The following is a 23,285-nucleotide window of genomic DNA, read 5'->3' as shown; positions in this document are numbered from 1 at the left end:
TCAGTCCCCGCTGACCTGACGGCCTGCGCCATGAAAGGGCCAGGCCTGGGGCCTCTGCCAGAAGGGTCTGCGGCCCTAAAAGTTCTCTCCGTGTGGCCTCTGCCTACACATGAAAGCAAATTCACCCACCGCACCACGAGGCCCGAGGCCCGGACCAGCCGCCTGCACATTCCTGGGCTTCCCTCTGCCTTGGAACCGGACCCAGGGTCACCGGGAACGACCCCCGAGCCTGCCCTGCACAGGCCCAGCCCCCTTCTGCAGCTCCCACAGGCCAGGTGGGGCAGGAACCTGGGGCACCCCACCTGGAACCCCCTCCCAGGCACCCAGGCAGGTGGCTGAGGCCCCCAGAGCGGTGGGGAGGCCCCCCCATTCCTGCCACTTTAATCGCTTCAAGCCGCCTGCCCTAAGCGGGGGCAAAGTGACTGGAGCTGAGGAGGGACCTTCCACCGCTCGGACTACAGCTGGGAGCCCCTGCGGAGGGTCCTTGAACGTGGAGGGATGCAACCGGGACTGCCTGGGCCCACATCCCCACTTCACGGTCACGACGCTCCCCGGCCACCAGCATCAGTGTAGAAGCGACAAGCAGGGCAGCAGGAGCCCTTGCGGGGGGACAGGGGGCGGCCGTCAGGGGGGGTCAGACACAGCCCCCCGGGGAGCCAGGCCCAGGGAGGTGGAGAGGGGGCGCCGGCAGCCCAGGTCCCACAGCGGCGGTCACGGTCACGCAGCTCACAAGGGATGCTGAGACAGTGCCTTCGAGGTGCTGGGGACGGGGAACCAGACACCCAGCAGTGTACCTGGCTGCACAGAAGGACCCCCGACACAGACAGCGACCTGGGCCCGAGAGGCACTGCGCTCCCCGCCCCACCCGCCCCCTTCCTCCTCTCAGGGGCTTCATCACGGCTGTGGGGCCTGGTTGCCTGCTCGCAGCCTGTTCATCGGCTCAGAGCTTAAGCTGGAAGACGCCGCCTCCAGCCCCACCAGGGACCACGGGCGGGGGGACCCGGCACTGAGGCCCCGGATGCAGCTCCAGCCACGCTGCACACACGGGTGGACGAACGAGTGGACAGAGGATCGTGAAGGAAGACACCCCTGGGCCAGCCACGCGTGCCGGCGGGAAGCCTCCACCTAACCTGCTCTGCTGCTCCCCGCAGCGACCATCCTTCCACCTGCCCGTGCCTTGCGAGCCCCGCGCTGGTGAGCAGAAAACACCCCTCCGTCCTTGAGGGTCCTCAGGAGGCCGCCGCCGGGGTGCTGTGCACACACGTTCCCGCGGGACTCGCAAGAGAAGGACCCTCAGACACAACCTGGGTACTTTTAGGGAAAGCCAGTCGCGAGTCCAGAGTCCCAAGTCCAGAGACAGTTCAGATACACAAGAAAATGTTTTAAAAGTGAAAGGACCTACACCGGAGTATCATTTAGCCATTAAAACAAAACAAACAGAAAACCCCACAAAGCACTGACACTCTACAACGTGGATGAGCCTGGAAACATGATGCTCAGTGAGAGAAGCCAGACGCAAAAGGACAAACGCTGTAGGATTCCATCCACGTGAAATGTCAAGAGAAGGCGAATCCAGAGACAGGAAGCAGATAAGGGGGAGCTGGGCGGGGAGAGTGACCGCCAGTGGGTACGGGGTTTCCACGGCAAGAATGTTCTCCAACTGCAGGGCCAATGGTTGTATGACATGGTGAATGTACTAAATGTCTCCAAATTGTTCACTTTAAATGGTTAGTTTTAATGCTATGTGAATAAATAAACAAAAGTTAAAAAAAGTTAAGGAATCTAGTTGGTCCCCAGACTAAAGAAGAGAGAGCATATGACACCCGTGTCGTGAAGTCTCCTGACCTCAAGTCCCGGCCCTGGCCACGCCCAGCCGGTCACCACCTGCACCCGGTGGGTGAGGGTGGCCCACCTCCCCCAGTCTCCTCAGCCCCTGTCTGGGGCGGCCACCCCATCCCGCAGCACATCCACGGCCCCCAGCCGCGCTCACCCACGTGCTCCTGAAGCCCGGAGGGGCACCGCGCGGTGAGGTGCACCCTCCGAGCTCCTGCGGGGGCCAGAGGGGGCATTCAGAAGGGCTGCGTGAGGGAGGTGGTGGGGCACATCCGCCCACCTCGGCTCCGACCCAGGAGCCCTGGGGTCCTCTGGCTCCCGGGACGACGGCAGGAAGCGGCCTTCGCCACAGAGGGGCCAGAACCCCTGGGGGCCCCCGGGGCCATGAGTCACTACGCCTCATTGCTCAGCCATGAGCTCATCGCCCAGGTGCCAGCTTGCACCCCGAGGCCGTGCCCTCCTGCTTCCCCGTCAGCCCTGGGGTGCCCGGCCCCAAGCCCCGAGCTGAGCGCAGACAAGCCAGGGCCCACGTGTCTGGAGGCGGAAATCAGAACCCAGATCCTAGCGGGACTCGGGCCACTCAGACCCCACCGTCCAGCAAAGGGGCCACTGCAACGTGGTTAGCTCCACCCGGACATGCCCGGCTCGGCCGGCGGGGTCCCGACACGCAAGCAGGCAGGTGAGATCACGCTGGGTGGGGGCAGGGCAAGTGGGGGCCTGCCCAGAGGGTGCGGCGCCCTCACCAAGCAGCGTCCCAGCGGCACGGGCGCAGTGGGCTCTGGGCTCTGGCTGCGGCAGAGGCCAGGGCAGCCAGGTGCCTCGGGCTGCCGTGAGCGAGGGGCACCTGCCTCCTGGGGCCCAGCCCAGAAGGCGCGGGCGGGAGGGGGCTCTGGGCCCCGAGTCTCTGGGAACGTGTGCATACATGGGAAGGAGAGGGACGGGGACGGCGGGCAGGGGGTGGGGGACGTTCTGAAGTGAAAGCTCCAGTGAGATGGAAGCAGACGGGAGGAAACCTCAAGATGACAAGCTTGGCCATTCCCCACTCGGGGCACCACATGGTCACACAGCATCCAGGAGGTTCAGCAGACCCGGCCCTACGAATGCTCCATCCAGAGAAGCCTCGTTTAACACACACACGTGTGCACACATGCACTTGCACACACACACACACCCATGCACCTGCGCTCACACACATGCACACACACACCCATGCACCTGCATGCACACATGCGTGTGCGTTCACACACATGCACACGCATACATGCACACATGCACGTGCCTTCACACATATGCACATGCATACAAGCACACACTCACGGTCTTTAAAAAGAGATCTCATGAAGCAAGGGGTGCTCTCTTCCTCAGGGACTGTCTGGCAGCAGGACGGGAGACACCCGCTTGCTCAGGAACACCTGTGTTCAGAGACCGTCACACCCTCCTACCTCTGCTCAGCCCCGAGCTCCCTGCATGGCCCTCGGCAGCTCCTTCCACCACCAGGGACTGTGGGTGAGACTCTGCAACTCCCAGGGTCTGGGGTCCTCCCCCCGCAGCCAGCAGCCCTGGGGCCACTGGCCACGGTGAGGAGGCGGGCAGAGAGTCGGCCTGAGCAGCGCATGTCTGCCGGGGGACAGGACAAGCCAGGAAAGAAGACAATGGAACCCACAAATCCGAAGCCTAGCCTTAAATCCAGGGATGCCGGAGTTATCACCCAAGGGACGTCACCTCTGCGGCCAGCAGACAGGCAGGGGCTCCCATGCGGCTCACCAGGAGCCCGGAGCCCTGGCTGCTGCAGAAACGGCCCCAGTTTCAGATACACCTCCACCCGGGACTGTTTGTGGAGGCATGTGGGCCCCTGAAATCCAGCAGGGAACACGCCGGGCCCCGTGCAGTCAGTGCACAGAAAAGGCGGGAAGAGCGCGCCCTCCAGGCCAAGCCCCCCCGCCCCCGCCATCTCAGACGCTGACCCCCACGGCCGGGGACACCGCGGGCCATCCAGCTGCGGATACCTCTGCCCGGACGCCCCTACCCTAAAGGCTGCAGGCAGCCCTGAGCCCGAGCCGCAGGGCCCTCGCCGGCCGCCTCGAGGCCAGCCCCCAGCTGGGACGGAGGGCACAAGGCCACGTCCTCAGAGGCACGCACCTCGGTCCACAGGGTGCAGCCAACACCCCTGCTGCTCCCGGGGCACCTGCAGGCTCCTCGGGCTCTGGGGGGGATGAAAGCCACCAGCTGCCCCCGCTGCCCTTCCTCACACAGTCACTGGGCCTGACCTGGGCAGGGCCCTAAGAGGCTGAGGGCTTTGGAAAGACGCAAAGACAAGCGGCTTAAGAACACTCGCTTCCATTTACGCCGGGCAGGGCGCCTGCAGAAAGGCGGGAAAATCAAAGGGACTCGCGCTCAGCCCCTCCCGATTCTCGTCCAGGTTAAAGAGGCGAACAGAACCACAGACGATGCTCCACGACATTCAGGCAAGAAGGACGTCGCTGAGTCAGGAGCAGGTGCTTCACCCACGCGGGAGTCGCAGGTGGCTCTGATGTTTGCGTTTCTGCGTCGACGAACAGGAATCCTGGGGCCTGGAGCTGGACGCTCAGGCTCTTCTCTCTCTCTCTCTGTCCCTCTCCGTCTCTGTCTCTCTCTCTCTCTCTCTCTCTCTCTGTCCCTCTCCGTCTCTGTCTCTCTCTCTCTCTCTCTCTGTCCCTCTCCGTCTCTGTCTCTCTCTCTCTCTCTCTCTGTCCCTCTCCGTCTCTCTCTCTCTCTCTGTCTCTGTCTCTCTCTCTCTCTCTCTCCCCCCCCCCTCTCTCTCTGTCTCTCTCTGTCCCTCTCCGTCTCTCTCTCTCTCTCTCTGTCTCTGTCTCTCTCTCTCTCTGTCCCTCTCCGTCTCTGTCTCTCTCTCTCTCTGTCCCTCTCCGTCTCTCTCTCTCTCTCTCTGTCTCTGTCTCTCTCTCTCTCTGTCCCTCTCCGTCTCTCTCTCTCTCTCTCTCTCTCTACTTTATCAGCGTTTAAAGTCAGACAGAACTAGGTTCACAGCAGCGCGCAGCCGCGTCCTTCGGGCCCTGGGAGGATGCCTCCTGGATGCCGTGGGGAGCAGGCGTTCCCCAGAGGCCCCCAGTCACCCCATGCCAGGTCCTCAGGCGGGGGCGTTTCCTTCCTGGCACCCCACGTCTGGAGCCTGAGCTCTGCACGCCCCCCGGACCAGGGCCACAGCTGGGGAAGGCAGGGATGCAGGACACACCCGGGGACCTTCGCCCCTGCAGGAGGCCCCTGGGGGCAGCCGAGCTCCCACACATGCCGACCAGTCCTGCCCGGGCCCCTCAGGGCCGTCAGGCAGTAGAGCACAGGGGGATCCTGACAGCAGAAAAATGAGGTTTAGAAAATGAGAAACCACAGGCAGGGACGGGATCACGCGGGATGAAGATCAATAGGCCAACAGTCACACAGTTTAAATTCCTTCCCAAAGTGACAGTAAAACTGAAAGCAGCCAGCTGCAGCCTCTGGCATCTGGGGAGTTTCGGGTTTGTTGCTGTCACTGTTTTCATCAGCACGGGTTCTACCGGGGCCCACCCGACGCCCAGCCCAGGCCACCACCGGGGGCGGCAGGCCCTGCCCGTGGCCCTCAGGGACGCCCGCGAACTGGGCAGTGTCCCCAGCCTGGGCTGGCGCCAGCCACCTCCTGGAGATCCTGCTGTGACACCAGGGTTTTCAGGGGGCTTCAGAGGGAGGGCCAGTAACCTGAGACCCCCGGGGGCTGCCCGGGGCAACCCGAACCAGGTCACCAGGCGGGAAGGGGGACAGACAGCCTCGGGCCTCGTCAGACCTGTGGGAGACTGGGGGGGTCCGTGAGCGGTGGGCCCCACGGAGGGAGCTGTGGGTGGAGGACGGCGCCCTGCCCTTCCAAAGGGCAGGGCGGAAACCACAGGCATCCAGCCACAACCCCCCTGTGCCCCCTGAACTGAGGGGCTCGAGCCACACCTTGGACCGGGTCTCGGGGGCCGACGTTAGCGATGGGCCCCAGCTCTGCCACAGCAACCTCCTGAGCCCTCTCAACCGGACCAGCACGAGACACAGGGGGACATTCTGAAGTGAGAGTGGGAGCAGAGTGTCCCTTCCGTCCGGTGACACTCTGCGGGGGACTCCAGGCCAGCGCGGGGCCGGCCCCGGGCGGTCACCATGCTGCGGCGTCCCCTGAACACGCGCCCGGGCCCTGCAGCTGACACACGGCGGAGCTGGGCACCAGGCGTGATGATCGGCAGCCTGCCCACCTCCCCACCCACTCCAGGGCCTCCCAGCGAGAGGGATCTCGTGTCCACTCCCAGAGACTGACAGGCCCGCCACGGGCAGCACCGAGTGTGCTCAGCCCAGCAACGGCCAGGACCCCGCCGTACAGAGGCGCTCAGTGGGTGTGGGCGCGCTCTTCAGCTGCTGGGTGACTCGACATCCCCTGCCCCGTGAGGCGCTGGCTGTGCTACCGCGGGGGTCACGTCAGGCGCTCAGACAAGGAGGTGGCCCGCCGGGGTCCTCGGGCGGCAGGCTCTCTCCCGACCCCATGGTACCAGCGCCGGGCCCTCAGGCTGCCCCACCAGGGTGGCACGGGCAGCCCAGCTCCCCCAGGCCCAGTGCAGTTTGTCTGGCGGTTCCGGCCAGAAGGCCGCTGAACGGCTGGCTGGACATGGGCTCCCCAGGCACTCAGACCCCGGCGGGGAGGGGCGCCTCCTCCGTCCACCCTCTCAAGCCTCACGCGCGTTCTCCACCTTAGACTCCAAATCAGACGCGCGGCAGGAACGTCTGGGTTGGGGACGCTGGGCGCAGCCGGCCGCTGCCCGCAGGGACGGCGCTGCAGAGCCTGGTCCTCAGACGGCTCCTAGGAGCTGGCTCAACCGGGGGACCACGGGGCCGGAGGGAAGGTGCCACCGCAGCTGCCGACCATACATCTGGGGTGAGAAGAAGTCATTCTTCCAAAAACGGGGAGGGGCTCAGGGGGGCCTGAGCGTTCAGGCTGAGGAGCTCGGCACGGACTGGGTCCCACAGCAGGGCCGGGACAAGGTGCCCACACGGCAGTGAGGGTGCCCCAGGCTGCCCCTGGGAGACCAGGACTCAGAGAAGGCGACCAGCGGTCACCCAGCGAGGCAGGGTGCCCAGGCCGGTCTGCGGCCTTGGCCTCCCATGCTCCGTCCCGCCTGGGGACACCCAGGACAGACGGAAGCTCTCGAAGGCGCCCACCCCCAGCAAGACTTCATCGTCAGACCCCGAGGCTCAGTGACCCCATCTCCCAGCTCAATTTGCCCTGAGGACGAGGAAGAGGTAGCAGTGATGGCTGGCCACAAGTCAGGGCCCCTAAAATCTCTCGAACCTCCTGGAAACTGCCCTCCAGGCTGGAGGGGTCTCCCCCGCAGACCCCCATCTCCCTGTGGGGACGGCGGCCCTTCGGCCAGGGAGAGCCCGTGAGCCTCACGACCCCGAGACAGCCATCCGAGCTCCTCCCGGCGCTGCGTGGCCTCCTGCAGCAGGACCCACTCATCTGCTCCGTGTCCGCTGACGCCCAGCATCCAGCGCGGTGGCCGGCCGGTGAGGGGAGCCAGGCCAGACCGTGGGCTTCAGCGTCTCTCTCCCATTCCTGCAGCTCCACGGCTACCAGCGTCCGCACACCTTCCAAGCCCGCACAGGAGCGGGCAAACCCCCTGGTGACCCGTGGGTGCAGGAACACCTCTGCATCCCCGGTAACTGCGCACCTAAGCCAGGCCCTCGCCCTGCGAAACTGCACCGCCAAGACCTCAGGCAGGGCCGGCCATGCGCTCTGGCCAAATTCATGAGCCATCATTCTCTTGAAGCCCTCAAAAGTCCATCCATGCATCTGGGAAGCATTTATGAGCCCCAGCTGTGCACCAGGCATGACGTTAGGTGTTGGGGGCCTCGGGTCCCTGCGCTGGGGGAGGATGGCAGCCAGACACCGATGCCCAGGGCACTGGGCAGGGGAAAGGTCAGCGGCCGCAGTGGAGGTGCAGGTGTTGGGTCCAGGGGGTAGATGAGGTCCACCAGGCAGGGAAGGGGTAGAAGGAGAAGCAGGTGGAAACTCAAAGGAGGGTGTCAAACAGGAGGGTGTCCCCTGGGGGTGGCCGTCCCAGTGCCCCTTGGGCCACGACCCACCATCTCCTTCCCAGGCCACAGAGAAGCTGGCATGGAGAGGGGAGTGGGGGGCCCGGAGGGGCCTGTAGCCGCTTCCCTCCAGGTGGACACAGGACTGGGGAGAGGGGGGCGGGCCGGACCAGTGGCCAGCCAAGGAACCCCTGCCCGGGCTCTGCAGGACGAGGGGCAGGATGGTGGCTGGACAGCTCAGGAGGAAGCTGCATGCGGGGGGTGGGGATGGGGGCGGCGAGCCTGCAAGGAGCTGACCTGGGGTGCGGGTGCCACTCGGCTAAACCTCAGGGTGAGCCTGTGAGCGTGTGCTGTCCAGGTGGAAGGAAAGGAGGCATGGGCCGAGTCGAGTGTGGGGTGGGCTCGGGCCCCCCCCCACCGTGGGCGTGAGGGTCACAGCCGCCCGGAAGTCCCACGGGCCGGTGACCCAGGGCCCTCGGAGCCGAGGACATTTGCGCGGAGCTCTCGCTCCTCCAGTACAAGCAGGTGCCCGGCGTCCGGTGCCCAGAAGATCTTGACGGCCCTTCCAGCCCCAGCGCCCGCCGGTCGCTGCCCAGTACCTGGGGCTTCGTGTCAGGAAGGCACCCCCCGCACGTGGCCAAACTTAAAATGACATGAGCCTCGGTCAGCTAGGAGCAAAGACGCCACCTGTCACTCCCCGCCATGCGCCCACCCCTTTCAACCCCGTGGGAGGCACCTGCAGGAATCACCAGGTGGAAGGGACTGTTACTAATCAAATGAAAGCATAATAAGCCGCATGTGGAGACTCTAGCTTCTCATTGTGAGCGGTTCTGGAATCTGCTAACTGCGAACTAGTCTCACCACCAGGAGCGGAGGGATCTGGTGCCCACAGACGGGAGCTGCACTCAAATCTCCACCCACGGCCTTGTGGTCGGGAAGGAGGGTGTGCTCGGGATCCTGTACCCCCCACTCCTCCCCCCCTCCTGGGCTGTGTCGGGGCCATGTGACAGAGCGGGAGGAGGGAGCATCCCCTGACCGAGGCCCCAGAAGGACAGTGAGATGGAGGAAGGCCCTGCCGGCCGCGTGGAACTCTGCTCCGAGGTAAAGTAGTCAGGACCCTTCCTCACTCAGCACAGCCTTGCTGCTCTGTGCACACTGGACCTCAGACCCCATTCACCGGGCTCACCTCCTTCCTCCTCCCGTCCGACTACTGCTGACCCTGCGATGGGACCATTCCTACTGCTCAGCCCACCCACTGTCACTCCTGGGGTCAGATGCACAGGTGGTCCTTGAACGTGGGCCACGGGCCTCCTCGCAAGGGGCACTAAGCGCATGGCACAGGATTGTAAATTTCAGTAAGGATGAAACGGGGCTGCCAACACTTCCGGGGACGAAGTCCAGTCTCGCCCAGAGGCCCTCCGTCTGCCCGTCTGTCCTCAAGGAGCCTAGAGTGTGCTGAGCGGGACCCACACAGGCACCAGCTAACCTAACAGAGTAGGCGCCAGTGCAGACGCCGCTGGGGACCCCGTCGGGAGCCGCAGAGAGGGGCCAGCCTGCCAGCTTGGAGAGTGGGGGGCACGCTGAGAAGCACAGGCGGGCCATCAGCAGCCCTGCCCTTCCTGGTAAAAGGCAGGAGTGTGCAGCGGGACCACGGACCTCGCCACGCTCAGCTCCCCACGGAGGCCCCTGGGTCCAGAGCCGCAGCTCCTTCTCGCTGGAGTCCTGCAGCGCTAACCCTTGGAAGCCTGAGGGCAGCTGGGTCCAAGTGCCTTTCCGGCCCACACCCGCCGCTGGCCCCAGAAGGTTCCGGAGAGTGGGCGGACTGGGAACCCACTCTCTCCGGGCTACGGGAATGCCATCCCGCCAGCCGTGATCCTGTTGCTGGGATACGAGCGAGGAGGAGCCGCAACCGTGCCGGACGAGCGTCTCGACGACACGAGCTTCTGCAGATATAACTGGACCCAAATTGCACGTCATGAGCTGAGAGCACGAATAAAGGAGGAAGCTGTTCGCGGGGCCTCGTGGGGACATTCCTGTGGTGAGAGGGCTGTCGCACCTGCTCAGGCCGTGAGCGCCAGCCCAGGGCGGAGCCAGCTGCAGGCTGCGCACAAAGGGGCTTTCATCTGAGGGGCCTCACGTCCTCGACGAGCGATGAGAGAGCTCAGAGGTGGAGGGGATGTGAACCGTGAGAGGGAAACTCCTGTGCTTGGTGCAGAATGAAGTCAGGGCAACCTGCACCTGTGCACCCACCTGGGGCCCAAGCAGGTGTGAGCAGCCAACCCCAACCCTGAAGCCGGAGCCCCACCCCCCATCACGCGCGTCCCCCCACCTCACAGTCAGCCACCGGCCCGGGAACGGCACAGGCCGCAAAGCGGCACCTCGGCCTGGCCTCGGGTGTGACGCAGGCCGGGGTGGAGGTGGTGTGGCTTCACCTGGGCCGACGCAACCACAACTTACAGAGGCACAGCTTTACCTGAGAGCGGGTTACACCACGGCCTGTGCGGCGTCTTCCCGCCCAGGTCCCGGGTGAGCCGGGGCTCACGAAACGGCAGGGTCGGCATGTTGACCACTAAGAAGGAGCAGAGGGACGGCGGGGGGCAGGACGCACAGCCCAGACCCCTTGGCACAGGGGGGCGGCCAGGCCGGGACCCAGAGCCGTGAACCATGGGGAAGAGCAAGGACACCCAAGAATGAGGTCGCAGGGACCCCAGGCCCTGGCACACGGAAGGGTGCGTGGGGGGCATCCAGGGGGGCTGGTTAACAGGCACAGGGAAAGAGAACGGGGCGCCCCGAAGCTCGGGCAGTCACAGCGAGCGACCGTCACCGCTGGTAGGTCGAAGTCCGCTCGGGACACCGCGGCACAAGGAAGGGGTCTCCGCAGATCCCACCCCCGTCTCCGTGACCCGGGTCTCCCAGAAGCTCAGGCCCAGGGCTGCCCTTTAAGAAGTGGCTCCCGAGACATGCATGTCCTGAGCCAGGAGAACAGGAGACACTCATCACTCAAAAGGGCCCTTTAGTAAAAGCACATTAAGGCACGAGGGTTGTTTCTGTAGAAGAGAGAGGCAAAGGTCAAATCAGATGCTTCCACACACCTGAGACTCAGAGTGAGCCGGCGCCCCTGGAAGCGTCGATCCTGGATCGTTCCCAAGGGATGCTCGCGTGTAACTGGGGAAACGCAGGGAAAGGCGGATGGGGGGCGGGGCTGACGTCCAATCCAGTGGGCAGGTGAGGGCTGCGGCTTTAGAATCCAACTCCCCATTGTCTACTAGCTCGTTAGGATTCAAAACCCAGTACAACCTGCACTGAGACCTGGTGAGCAGGGTCTTCGGCTGGGACTGAACAGACCAGGGTGACCAGCCATGATGGACGACGCTGCCACCAAAGGCCCTGCATTTCTGAATCCGAGCAGAGACATGTGCTCTGCCCCTCCTCTGTCCCATGACCCTGGGGAGGAGCTGCACAGCCTCCCCGCAGAGTCCCTGAGGAAGTGACCTTTGGGCTGGGCCAGCCCTGGCCGCTCCTGAGCTGGCCTACAGAGGGCCTGAGGCGGGGGGCCCGTCCACTTCTGGGAGTCGGGGGATGGGAACAAGAGCAAACTGCACCCAAGGGTCCCGGGCACAGCCCCCAACCCCTCCCAGCTGCCCGCCACCCCGGGCTCCGTCTCTGGCCGCCCAGAAGGTACAAAGCCAGGCCTGCGGGAGCCAGGCTGAGCTCTCAGCCACACGCCCTGCCCGGACGTCCCGGCTCTCCCTGAGTGCGTGAGATCTGAGAAAGGTCCCTGTGCCGGAGGAGAGGTGACAACATGCAGTACGTGACGCCAAATGAAGATGTAGTTTGCACGTCAGGAGCCACCTCACAGATGGGCAAGTCTGGCCACCAGTTCCCACCGGCCATCAAGTCTCTTGGCACAGATAACTGAAGGTCCGCCCAGCACCCGGATAACTGAAGGTCCACCCAGCACCAGCTAACTTGAAGGTTCACCCAGCACCTGGATAACTGAAGGTCCACCCGGCATATGGATAACTGAAGGTCCACCTCGGATAACTGAAGGTCCACCCGGCATCCGGATAACTGAAGGTCCACCCAGCACCCAGATAACTGAAGGTCCATCCAGCACCCAAGATGGTTGGAGGCTGAGAAGCACTGGTCCGTTCCACGAGTACTGAGTACTGTCCACCTGCTCGGCAACTGGTCAGCTTTACTTTATAAACCCTTTCTGCAACACGCCAGGACACTAGGCAGAACTGGCACTTTCTGGGAATGTGCCTTTGTGCCACTTGCCTCATTCTCCAAAAACAGAACAGAGCGGGTTGCTGTCCGACCTTGTGGACGATAACACCCGCCCCTGCCCTGCGAGGGCCCTGCCGGAGAGAGTCCCAGGACAGACCCCACACACACACAGTCCCCTTGCCCACAGGCCCGTCCAGGCACTCTCGGGCGTCCCGACGTCTGCCCTGGCCCCGCTCACCTGCCCTCTGTCCGCCCGCCTCCCTCCCCCGTTCAAGCTTCCATCAGCCCGTCGGAGCCCAGAGCCAGCACGTCGGAGCCCCTGGTGCCACCCGGGGACACGCGGAGGTCATTCTGGGGCCTGAGAATGGGGTCCCACTGAGCCCTAAGAGGTTCCTAGGATGGGGCCCCTCTAACCTCTCCACAGAGAGTCCCCAGCCCAGGGTGCTGGGTGCGCAGGACGGGGAGTCGACCCTCGGGACTTGGGGGTCCGGAAGGGCACTCAGGGGCCCTGTACAGGGCGTGGGGGTCCCAAGGCCTTCGAACGCATCAGAGGTTTCACACTGTCAAGAAGCAGCACTTTACCAACAAGGGGATCTGCGTCACCATGACTCCACCCCTGCCGCTGACCTAGCCACACGCTGCACAGTCTCCTGCAGCTGCTGGAGAAAATGACCCCAAAGTCAGGGGCTGGAAACCACACGAGCTGCGCTCCACAGTTATGGAGGCCAGAGGCCCAAAACCCAGGTGTCGGCACGACTGTGCTCCTTTCCGGAGGCCCCGAGGAGGACCCAGTCCCTGGTTCCAGCATCTAGAAACCGCCTGTGTTCCTCGGCTCGTAGCCCCTTCCTGCATCTTCCAATCTCTCCCTCAACCTTTGCTTCCATCGCCACGTATCCTTGTTCTGACCTGACCCTCTGGCCTCCCCCATCCCTTCTTAGGACCCTAGGATTACATGTAGGCCCACCCGGATAATCCAGGGTAATCTCCGCAGCTCAAGAGCCTAATCCCACCCAAAGTCCTTTTTACCACGTAAAGCAGCGTTCACGGGTCCTGTGGATCAGGATGGGGAGGTCTTTGGGGGCTGACATTCAGCAGACCATATGCCATGGGAAGAAAAAATTTAAACGCTGGGAGGTAGGGTTGTTTAGGTTCTTAAATGTGGGGAAGTTAGGTGCTTGGGAGGCCAGCTCGCCGTCCAGGAGTGGGCGGTGGGGTGGGGATGTTTTCCCATCTGGGAAGCAGACCAGCTTGCGGCTGGCTCTCCGGGGGGCCCTGAGGCTTCTGCACCCAGAGGGGCTGTCCCCACAGGCCGGGAGTGGAGTCAGCAGGGAGGGCAGCCCAGGTCCGTTTAAGATGTCTCATTTCCCCGACGCTGACAGTAAAGACTGTGTTGGAATGGGTGGGTTTTCTTTCTGGTTTCCAAACCTCCGCGGCATTCTTAACTATTGCCACAATATAAGGTTATGAAGGAACAGCAGAGCGTGGCAGATTCTGAGTCAGCGCCGGCTGGGCCCGAGTCCCCTGGGGATGGAGGCTCATGTTAGCCAGAAAACAGGAAGGTCCTGGCTGCCCCAAGGACACCGGTGACCTGGACCAAGATGGGCCCCCCGGTGCCACGGGGGGACAAGGCCAAGATGTGAGGACCCAAGACAAGCAGAGGTCACTGCCAACACTACCCGCCGGTGTGGAAGCATGGTAAGCCCGCAACCCTGGGTCAGCCTTGGGACCCAGAGAAGTGAGCAAAGTCACAGCCGGAACCTTGAAGTGGGGCAGGAGGGCCGGGCCCTGCAGGGGCACCTGGGCTCAGAAAGGGCCGTCCTCCCCTCCAGGGGCAAGAGGATGAGAAGCAGAGGTGGCCCAGGGCCAGGTGTGGACACGCCCAGGGCGGCAGAAGGAAAGCTGTCTAGTTGAAATAATCATTTATGGTAGAAAAAGCCTCTCCCAGCTCCACCAGTGGGCTAGCTGCGCCCTCTCCTGAGGGGCCTGCCTTTCAAAGCCCTCAGGCCCCGTGTGAGGGGAAGGAGGGTCTGAGCTGGGCCTGTGGGCGGTGCCTGGCGGCCTGGGGTAGAGCCGCTGGAGGGGGAGCCGGTCTACCCCAGGTGGGGAGACCCCGAAGGTGAGCGTGGACGGGATCAAGGGTGGCTTCCCTTCGTTCTGGTTGGAAGGCTGGGGTGACAGAGGACAGAAGGGACGCCGTCCTGTCTGCTGTCCTCTGAGCAAGCGCTGCCCGGACGACACCCCATCAGGCTGAGCTCAGATTCCCAGCACAGACGGGGCCTCAATCCGGGAACCCCAGGAACCGGCCTGGCTCGCAGAGAACAAGAGGCTCCGTGGAATCTCAGCGGGAGAGTTTTTCAAAATACAGCAGCCTCGTGACAAGATCCAACAGGCAGAGGCAGGTCTGCGATCCCTGGATCACCCCCACGGGACACGTGGGTGGGCGAGACCACGCGGGCACCCGGGCCCAGAACACTTGCAGGACTTTGGAGCTGCGGGCGTGAGTGGGCTGCTTTGTCTGAAACACATGATCGTCTTAGCAGGCGCAGCCCATGGCCAAGTAAGAAGCACAAAAACTGTGTTCCGGTCACGAGGACCCACTTCCTGTTCTTGGCGCTCACCAGGCCCTCCTTCCAGGCCTCGCCCTGACGGGTGGCTTAGGCCATCCCCGATGGTGTTCCCCAGAGCCCAAGGAGGAGTTGTCGGGACACATCCCAGGAAGCTCCCTGCAGGAATGCCCTATTCAGTCCCACAGAGCCCCACTGCCCTCCCCAATTTACAGACCAGAGGCACAGAGACGGTGAGGAATCTGCCAAAGGTCACACAGCGCTCAGAAGCTAAGCTGGAATTAAAACCTGGAGCCTGGGCTCTCAACCCACATAGCAGATGGTGTCCCATCCACAAACACAAAGTGGCCAGCCAGGTTGCCCGCCAGCTGTAATAGACCACGATTTAGTGACTCCATGCTTGTTTTCTGCAAGGACTAGCTCTAACTCCACGCCCACCAAAGCCGAGTAAAGAAAATAAGAGCCACATGCAGCACGTGGCCCCCCAGCACTCTGCCTGCTGGCGCGCACAGTTTTCCTCTCTGAATTCTCCCGACCCCCGCATCACCCCTGCAATGCAGATGAGCCCAGGCCGCTGTCCCTGAGCCGCGATCGTCACGCGTGTCCTACCTCTACAGGAAAAGGCCATAAAAATAAGGGAAAAAAACAACACCCTGCTTTATAAGAAATTACACGTTCCCAATTAAAGCCTGCCCACAAACTAGAAAATATGCCAAATATGCCCCCCAAGAGGTGACACCACAGGCAGGCATGACAAGGCGGAAGACAGCGCAGAGACAGAGGATGGATGTCAGAGCAAGGAGAGCTGCGAAGGGCAAATAACACTCCAGAACGTGCACCCTCACTGGACGGAAACTCACAAAATAGAGCACAGAAGTGGCATTTCTCCATTTATCAGATTAGCAGGATTTTCAAAGTGACAGTGCCCAGCCCTGGCGGTTTGGGCTGAAAAGCTGCACGGAACTAATATCCATCTGGAGGGATGTCCACCCCCCTCCCGAAGGTCCCAACCACAGTCCCCCCTGCACTCAGCCCCAGCACTGCCATGGGGCCTCCCCAGATAGGCAGCCCGGACCCCAGAGTGGATGTTCTCGGCCTGCTGGGGACATAACGGTCTGCCCTGCCCTCGGGGACAGGGACAGACCCCAGGGACACTGCTGTTTACCTTCCTGTTTGGGGCAGGCAGGGTGCAAACAGAGGTGCTCAAAAATGACTCAGGAAAGAGGAAGTCAATGGACCAAGGGGCCAGGTGGCTGGGTTCACCACTCACCACCTCCCAGCCCCGGACCAGCTGGGGCGAAAGGAACGCCTTCCCAAGTTCTCCTCTAATGCGAACCCCGACCCCCGGCCCCAGATGCGTGAGCCCCAGCTTGGAAGAGACCCTGGCTCCATGGGCCAACTGGCTGGTCCAGGGGAGCTCAGGGGCAGGAGGGCCACCTCAGGGGCTCAGGCCCACCCTGCATCAGGCGCTCGGTCGGCCTGCGGAACATTACCCCCTCCTCCCGCGGCCCTGCCCTCCCGACTGCAAGGGGAGGGGGAGAATCTTCCCGCCTCACACTGTCAAAGCAGCAGCACCCACGTAAATCACGGTTTCCCTTCCAAGATGAAGTCCCCTGGTTGCCTAAATGGAAACGGGGAAGAAAGGTGTCCCTTTGCCCTAGAGGCCATGGGGGCTCTGGATTCAGGCCCCAGCAGAGATGCATTCGGCCTCCAGCTCCCAGCAGCTGGGTCGGTGCTCTTCCCCGGGCCCTCCCCGTTTCCAGGATGAGAGAAGCTTACTTTTTTGCACGGTGGACACCAAGATGCGGTTCAACCGCTGCTGGGATGTGTCCTCCAGGCACTGCTTTCACATCGGCTCAAGTCTCCCCAAAGCAGAAGGGCTCCTCTCACGCTCACTGAGAACAGCCTGTGCCAGCAGGTTCTGTGCAAACAGGAGACCCAGCTGCCGGAGCCTGGTACCGTCTCCAAGATTTCTGAGCTTAGATGCAAAACAAGGAGGCCTGACCGTGCCTAATTCTGAATCTACTCAAGGAACAGTGCAAAAAGTAGAAACGAGTACTTCGGACCAAAATTAAATGAATGACTGAATGAATAAAAAAATAAATCAGTAACATGCAATATCTGCAGATGTTCCGTCCGGGCTCCACGAAAACCACCAACACCAATCCATCAAAAGCACGTACATGGTCTCTGCAGTTTCCATTCAGGCCCTGCCACTGTAACCCACCACCAAGCTCTGGTCACACAGGCTCCATCCCCTCGCCCTGCAGCCTCATCCCCGAGCCTTTGGCTCTGGTCTCATGTCTTTTGTGGGGAAACACCCTGTAAAGGTCAACCTTGACCCGTGGCCAGTGCCTGGGCCAGCTGGACCCACCACAGAGCCTCTTGGTCTTGCAGAAACCAGGGGTGGCCAAGAGCCCCGCCCATCACCCCAGCTCAGCGCTGGGTGCCCCTGCCCTGTGCCACCGGCCTCGTCACGGTGTCCCCGTCTGCCAGCACGGAATTCCAGAAAGGTGTACCGGCCTGTGAACAAGTCCTCCTTCCTGGGCACTCGCTGAAGACAGCCAGGAGGCCGTGCCGGGGCTTGTCTCTGCCAGAGGAGCTGGGGTGGGGGTAGGACGCGCCCCTGCAGGCCGGCAGGCGGAGCACAGACACTGCCCTGCGGCCCCCAAGTTTCGTCTGACTCAGCGCATCCGTGATCTAAAGCTCCTTCTGACAGCCGTTCTGCACGGCCCAGACCCGCCAATCGAACACATGACCCCAAGGGCCAGCCCACGTCACCCAGCCACACCCTGCCGGCACTGGGCAGAGCTGGGGAGCGGGACAGAGAAAGCTCCCTGTCTCCACCAAGCATCCCCGAGGGTTGCAGGGGACGGTGCGAGGTCCCGGACACGTGTGGAGATACCACGAGCAGCATCCAACACAAGGCACGTCATACACGGGTGCTGTGAGGAGCTTCACAAGGCAACCACCTGCTGCTCAGGGCACCCAGAAGGGGGGGAGGGGCTGTTCCCGCCCCGGGTTAGAGCAGGAAACCAAGGCAGCGCCCACCACCCCAATGCTCCTCCCAAGTCTGGCAGGAGGGCAGGGAGGGGCTCAGAGGCCCACGCCTTCTTGGGAAGGAGCCGGGCCTGGCAGAGAGCTCATCCCAGACCCTAAGCCATCAGCGATGGGAGGCGCGGGGTCCAGAGAAGCCACGTGACCTGGCAAGGCAGCAGAGCTGTGGGGACCCAGGGCACACTGCAGGCACCTCCCACAACGTTCTCGCTGTCCTTCTGGGCCCCTGCCGTCAAAATGTATCAGATGCAATCATCTTATGAGCGTGCCAAACATATATTTTAATTTTCCCAATAATTTATCCCTCCCTCCCGCCAACAGCATCAAGTTTCGGGTAGTTTCACATGTCACATCCTGCAATGTCCACCTTCTACCCAGACATCAGACAGCTGGTGCTTGGCCAGCTGTGTTCTGGGGAGAGGGGCCGCCGTTTCGGGGTTCTCTCTCAGATGACAGCTAACCCAGAGCCTCCAAGCCTCCGAGCAGAGAGCTGAGGTTAGAGTGTGCCACCTGTGGTCCGACCCTCGCCGGCACGGGGGTGGCCACGCCTCGACCAGGACTGCAGACGGGCATGCGCCGTGGGGCATAGGCCAGCCACTGCAGACAGAGCCGGGCCTGGAGGCTGCTCGTCAGCCACGGCTGCAGCAAGACCCGCTTGCCCGTCACCCACCCCTCCACTGACCGGCCCTTCCCCGCAGTGCTCAGGCCATGAGAGAGGGAAGTCCGCTGGCCATCGTGTCAGAAGACGGGTCTTGTCCCATTCCGTCACCCACGGAGCGCCAGGACGTTTTCAACAACCCAGCTGAAAAGAGACCAGGCACTCTGGTGGGGAGAGAGCGAGTGTGTGCACGGATGTGCACCTGTGTACATCTGTGTGTGCACGTGTGTGTGCGCATTCATTGAGTGCATGTGCAGCTGTATTTTCAGGGTGAAGCAGGGCGGGTGGGGCAGGCTCTCTAGGCCCCTCAAGCTCTGGACAGCTCAGGAGTCAGTTTCTCTCCTTCTAGGTTTCCTTGCAAGGACCTTCCCCCTCCTCCTTCTTTTAAAGGAAAACAAGAGTGCCTTGAAAAACAAGTTTTGCTGAAATTCAAGACTACCTTAGAGGTCCTATTCCTGAACCCTGACGACTCCCCATCTGTGCTGCCCCTCCAAACGAGCCAGCCTCGACAGAAGTTCCTACCCTCTGCTTAGATCACTTACCAGGTGCCTGTGAACCCCAGGATGACAGGCACCCCCGGACACGGGGACCCACAGGGTCTTGGCCGTGTCCTGTTCAAGCCTAAACCCTGCAGGCCCACCGAGGGAGTTGGAGGGAGGCAGGACCACGGCCATCAGCGGAGACCTGGACCCACTGATGGACCCTAGTGGTGAGAAAGGGTGGGACACGCGGGTCGGGGGGGGGCGGTGTGCGGGGAGCTGACGGAGCCTGAGCCCGAAGTCACATGTGGGAGGGGCCAGAGACAAGACGACTCAAAGCCTAGGGCTCTGGCGTGGCCACAGGCGTCCTGCAAATGTCCACAGGGCGAGGTCGTTCTTCCTCAGCCCTGAAGGAATGACCCATGGGCAGACGCCACCTTAGCACACGTGACTCCGGTACTTCCTCCGGGAGAGGGGACCGCAGGTAGCACTGAGCCTCCAGGCTCGTAAGCCCGCCCAGCCAAGGTCCCACCAGGTCTCTGGCTATGGGGGAAAGCACACCATGCCATTCAAGAGCGTCAGAATGACAGCGGCCAAGCTTAAACAAAACAGCAGAAGTCGTTATTTTTTTTTTTTTTGGTCAAGTACAGCCCAGAGACAGACTCGGGAAAATGCATCATTTGGGGTCAGAAAAAAATGTTCAAATCAGCAAATGGGGCTAAAGTTTTTGACTCCCAAGGGTAATTTTGAAGCGTTTCTAGAACAAATTGAGCCCCTGCTAAGTCAGGCGTTCACATACTTTTGCTCTTCTCCAACATCTAGAGAGGCAATTATTATCCCATTCCAAAGGGACTTGGTCCCAGCAGGGAAAGGAGCCTGTGTTCTCCCAGCAGGGGGGAGGGGCGGGCGGCACACAAGCCCTGCTGAGCGTGCTTCCTGCTTTATGCTCCGGGGAACAAAAAGAGCACATTCTGTTAGGCACCTTGCAAGGGAAGGGGCCCCCTTCCTTCTGGGGGACCTGAGACTGCGGCAAACCCCCACTGCAGCCACGTGGCGGGACAGAAGATAAAGTGCACCATTTCTAGGGCTTCCCTGGTGGCGCAGTGGTTAAGAATCCGCCTGCCAATGCAGGGGACACAGGTTCGAGCCCTGGTGCGGGAACATCCCACATGCCACGGAGCAACTAAGCCCGTGCGCCACAACTACTGAGCCTGCGCTCTAGAGACTGTGAGCCACGACTACTGAGCCCACATGCGACAACTACTGAAGCCCGCGCGCCTAGAGCCCATGCTCCGCAACAAGAGAAGCCACTGCAGTGAGAAGCCCGTGCACCACAAGGAAGAGTAGCCCCTGCTCGCCACAACTAGAGAAAACCCGCGCACAGCAACAAAGACCCAGTGCAGCCAAAAATAAATAAATAAAATAAATAAATTAAAAATAAAAAAAACACCATTTCTTGAACTGTCACTCCACCACCCACCACCCCCAGAGTCTGCATTAACTTGAACACCTACAGATCTCATCTCACCCAAGCTCCCGAACACAACATTTGATTTTTTCTTCTCTGTGAGGCTCAAAGTCAACACCCTTGACTTCCTCTCCTTGATTACAAAGTTTCATAAGCTGGGGTGTGGATGCTTCAGTGTCTTTCCTTTTCCCGACTAGACATAATTATAAAAGAGCCTTCAGGCTTACGCATTCCTGCACATGTCTGAGGGGATGGCCCCTGAAGCCACGATGTGGTCCCGGGCAGTCATAAGAACCCCAGGAACCCCGGGGACCACAGAACCCTATAAGGACAAACACTCCCTAAATGCCCCACCCCCAGAGTTAACCCAAATACCTGAGGAGTTATCTGCTACACTACAAACAGGTGCTTTCCGCACATCTATTTATGAGGTGGTTACTTTTTTAAAAGGTCTGTGCTGCCGTTTAACGTGATGACCAAGCTGACTGGAAACAATGAAACAAATTATTATGGCTCTCTCCCCAGAACACTTCCCTCCGGCGACACCCCCCAGCTGTGGCAGCAGGTGTGCGACTGCTGTGCTGACCACAGCGAGCAGTCACTCTGGCCGCGGGGAGCCGGCTGCCCGGGACGGATGTCAGGGCAGGCAGTCTATTTCCACCTGTGATAAAGCACCTACGCTTTGCGGGCGGGGGCTCCCCTCGGGTCTGGCACCTCCACCGCCTCCTCCCGGGCCCTTGCTGGGCCGGTTGGGAAGAGGACGTGGGCCGCCGCGTGGTTGGGAATGGGGTCCCAGGAGCTGGGGGCAGAGGAAGTTTCCGCGCGGTCAGAACGGCCTTCCGGACCACAGTTTGCGGTCCACGCGGGAGCAGCGGCGGGCGGGCGCCGCCAAACAACGGACCCCTGCGCATTGTTCTCCCGGCGGCTGCTCGGCGCTCGGCCGCATCAAAGGGACCGCGCGCAACCCGACACCGCGGCGGGCGCGGGGGCAGAGGCCTGGCGGCCGGGGCGGCGCACAAAGGCTGGCCCCGGGGAAACCTGGACAGTTTTGCTTCAACAGGTTGGAAACAACACGGCTGCGCCCCGCACCGCACCGTCCTCCCCGAGACCTGCTGGACTCCGCGCGCGGTTACGCTGGGGCCCAGAGGCGCTGGGAGGCACCAGGCCGGTGAGGGCGACACAGGCCCGCGGTCAGGCTTCGGATGCCCGGGCGTCACCGAGCCACCGTGCGTGTAACGGCCGTCACCACGACCTCGGCTCCGGGACCTCACTGGCCCTCGGCCCGCAGCGCTGTCCGTCTAGCGCACCAACTTCCCCGCAGAGTCGCCGAAGTTTGGTCACGACACGAGGGTCTCAGGACGCAGCTGGCCCGCACCATCCCCAGCCCGGCCCGCTCCCCGAGTCCCAGGCGCGCCCAGGTGGCGCGAACCCCCGTAGTCGAGGAATGAATGGCCGTCGCGGGACGCTCGGGCACACGGCCCCGGCCCGAACCCATCCACCCTCCGACCGCACCCCGCGGGCCACCTGCGCGCGTGGGTAGAGCCGGGCCGCCTCCGGGACCGAAGCCGAGATGGCCTGGGGTGAGGACGTCGCCGCCTGGGACCTGCCAGAGTCCCGCACAAAGTGCGGCCGGAGGCGGGCGGGCCAGGTGCGAGCACTCTCGCGTCCCCGCTGGTCTTACCTGGCTCTGCGGACGCCGCGCTGACCCCGAGCAGCAGGACCAGGGGGGCGAGCAAGTCCAGGAGGCGCCGCCGCCGCGGTCGCAGCCAGGGCCACCTGCGGGCACAGGCCACAGGTTAGGGTACCGCGCGCGCCCCCGTCCCCCGCCCGTGAGCCCCCGCTGCCCCCGCCCGTCCCCGGCACCGCGCGGCCCGCACCTCGGCGCCATGCTCGGCGGGCCGGACCGTCTGTGCCGCGGGATGTTGCGCCTCCGCCGCGGTGCACCGGCTCCGCCGGCCGCGCTCTGATCGCCGCGGGGACCAGGCGGAGGGCGGGCGGGGGCGGAGCTGGTCAGGGGCAGGACGGGCCAGGGCAGTGGGCGGGAAGGGGGCCGGGCAGGGGGCAGGGCCTGGCGCGGAGTAAACCCTGCGCGGAGCGGGGTGCGGACCCGGAACCCGACCATGGGCCGCTCCCCGGGTCCTAGCACCGCTGCGCTGCAGCCGCAGTGTTTCTCCCCCGACCCCCAGTCCCCAGGCAGCGTGGCCGGCCCGAGCCCCGGCCTCAGGAAGAGCTGCCCCTGCCGCTGCCCAAGGCGGCACCTGGGGTCTCGGGCTGCAAACCGGGGCAAGGTCCAGGGACACGCAGTGTCCAGCCCGGCGTCTCTTCGGGAAGGTGACCGAAACCAGGGGATTCGTCCTCAGGCCCTGAGTCCGATGGGGCACCAGGAAGGCGGGCGATTTAAACAAAGACGTTCCTCGCCAGGGGGCGACGGATGGAGGAACGGGGAGCCGGGCTTCTCCTGCCCAGCCTCGTGGGCGCCATGGCCGCGTCGTGGCAGCCCATCCGGCCTCGCTGCTTCCACGGGCTTGGGGCCCAGAAGGGTCACGTTCCCCACGGCCCACTCCCCACGTTGCGCGCACTCCAGAAACCCCCCCAGGGGATGGGCCCTGCGCCCCACGAGGTGTCTGCTCTGGCGCTCCTGCCTCCAAGACCTGGCCCAGGAGGCTCCTCCCCCTGCTGGAGGTCCAGCTGCCCCCCCCCCGCCCCCCGCAGCTCTGGGAATTCGGTCTGGCCCTTTCCATTTCCGCAGGCCACTGCTCCCCAACCCCCAGCTGACCGCCTGACCTCAGGACCCAGATCCTTCCTCCAGGCAGCTGCGAAAGGGGTCCACTCCTCAGACCACCCACAGGCCTCTCCAGGCAACCAGAGCCCCTCACATCGACCTCTTAAAGTAAACTCGCATTTCCCTG

General features: G+C 62.9%; 1 protein-coding gene across 1 annotated transcript in view; it reads right to left on the bottom strand.

The window, feature by feature from the left end:
• Positions 1-22,720, bottom strand: part of COL18A1 (collagen type XVIII alpha 1 chain) — a 94,023-nt gene extending 71,303 nt beyond the window's left edge. The window contains exons 1-2 of the mRNA XM_057546192.1: positions 22,254-22,720; positions 22,058-22,152 (exon numbers count right to left, since the gene is read on the bottom strand). Of these exons, the coding sequence (XP_057402175.1) occupies positions 22,058-22,152; positions 22,254-22,498 (340 nt within the window). The 5' untranslated portion in view covers positions 22,499-22,720. The remainder of the gene's footprint in view (positions 1-22,057; positions 22,153-22,253) is intronic.
• Between the last annotated feature and the right edge of the window lie 565 nt (positions 22,721-23,285).

Source organism: Balaenoptera acutorostrata, chromosome 4, assembly GCF_949987535.1.
Source record: "Balaenoptera acutorostrata chromosome 4, mBalAcu1.1, whole genome shotgun sequence".
NCBI classification, from domain to species: domain Eukaryota; kingdom Metazoa; phylum Chordata; class Mammalia; order Artiodactyla; family Balaenopteridae; genus Balaenoptera; species Balaenoptera acutorostrata.
Note: the sequence above shows the minus strand (reverse complement) of the source record. Positions and strands in the feature narration are given on the sequence as shown.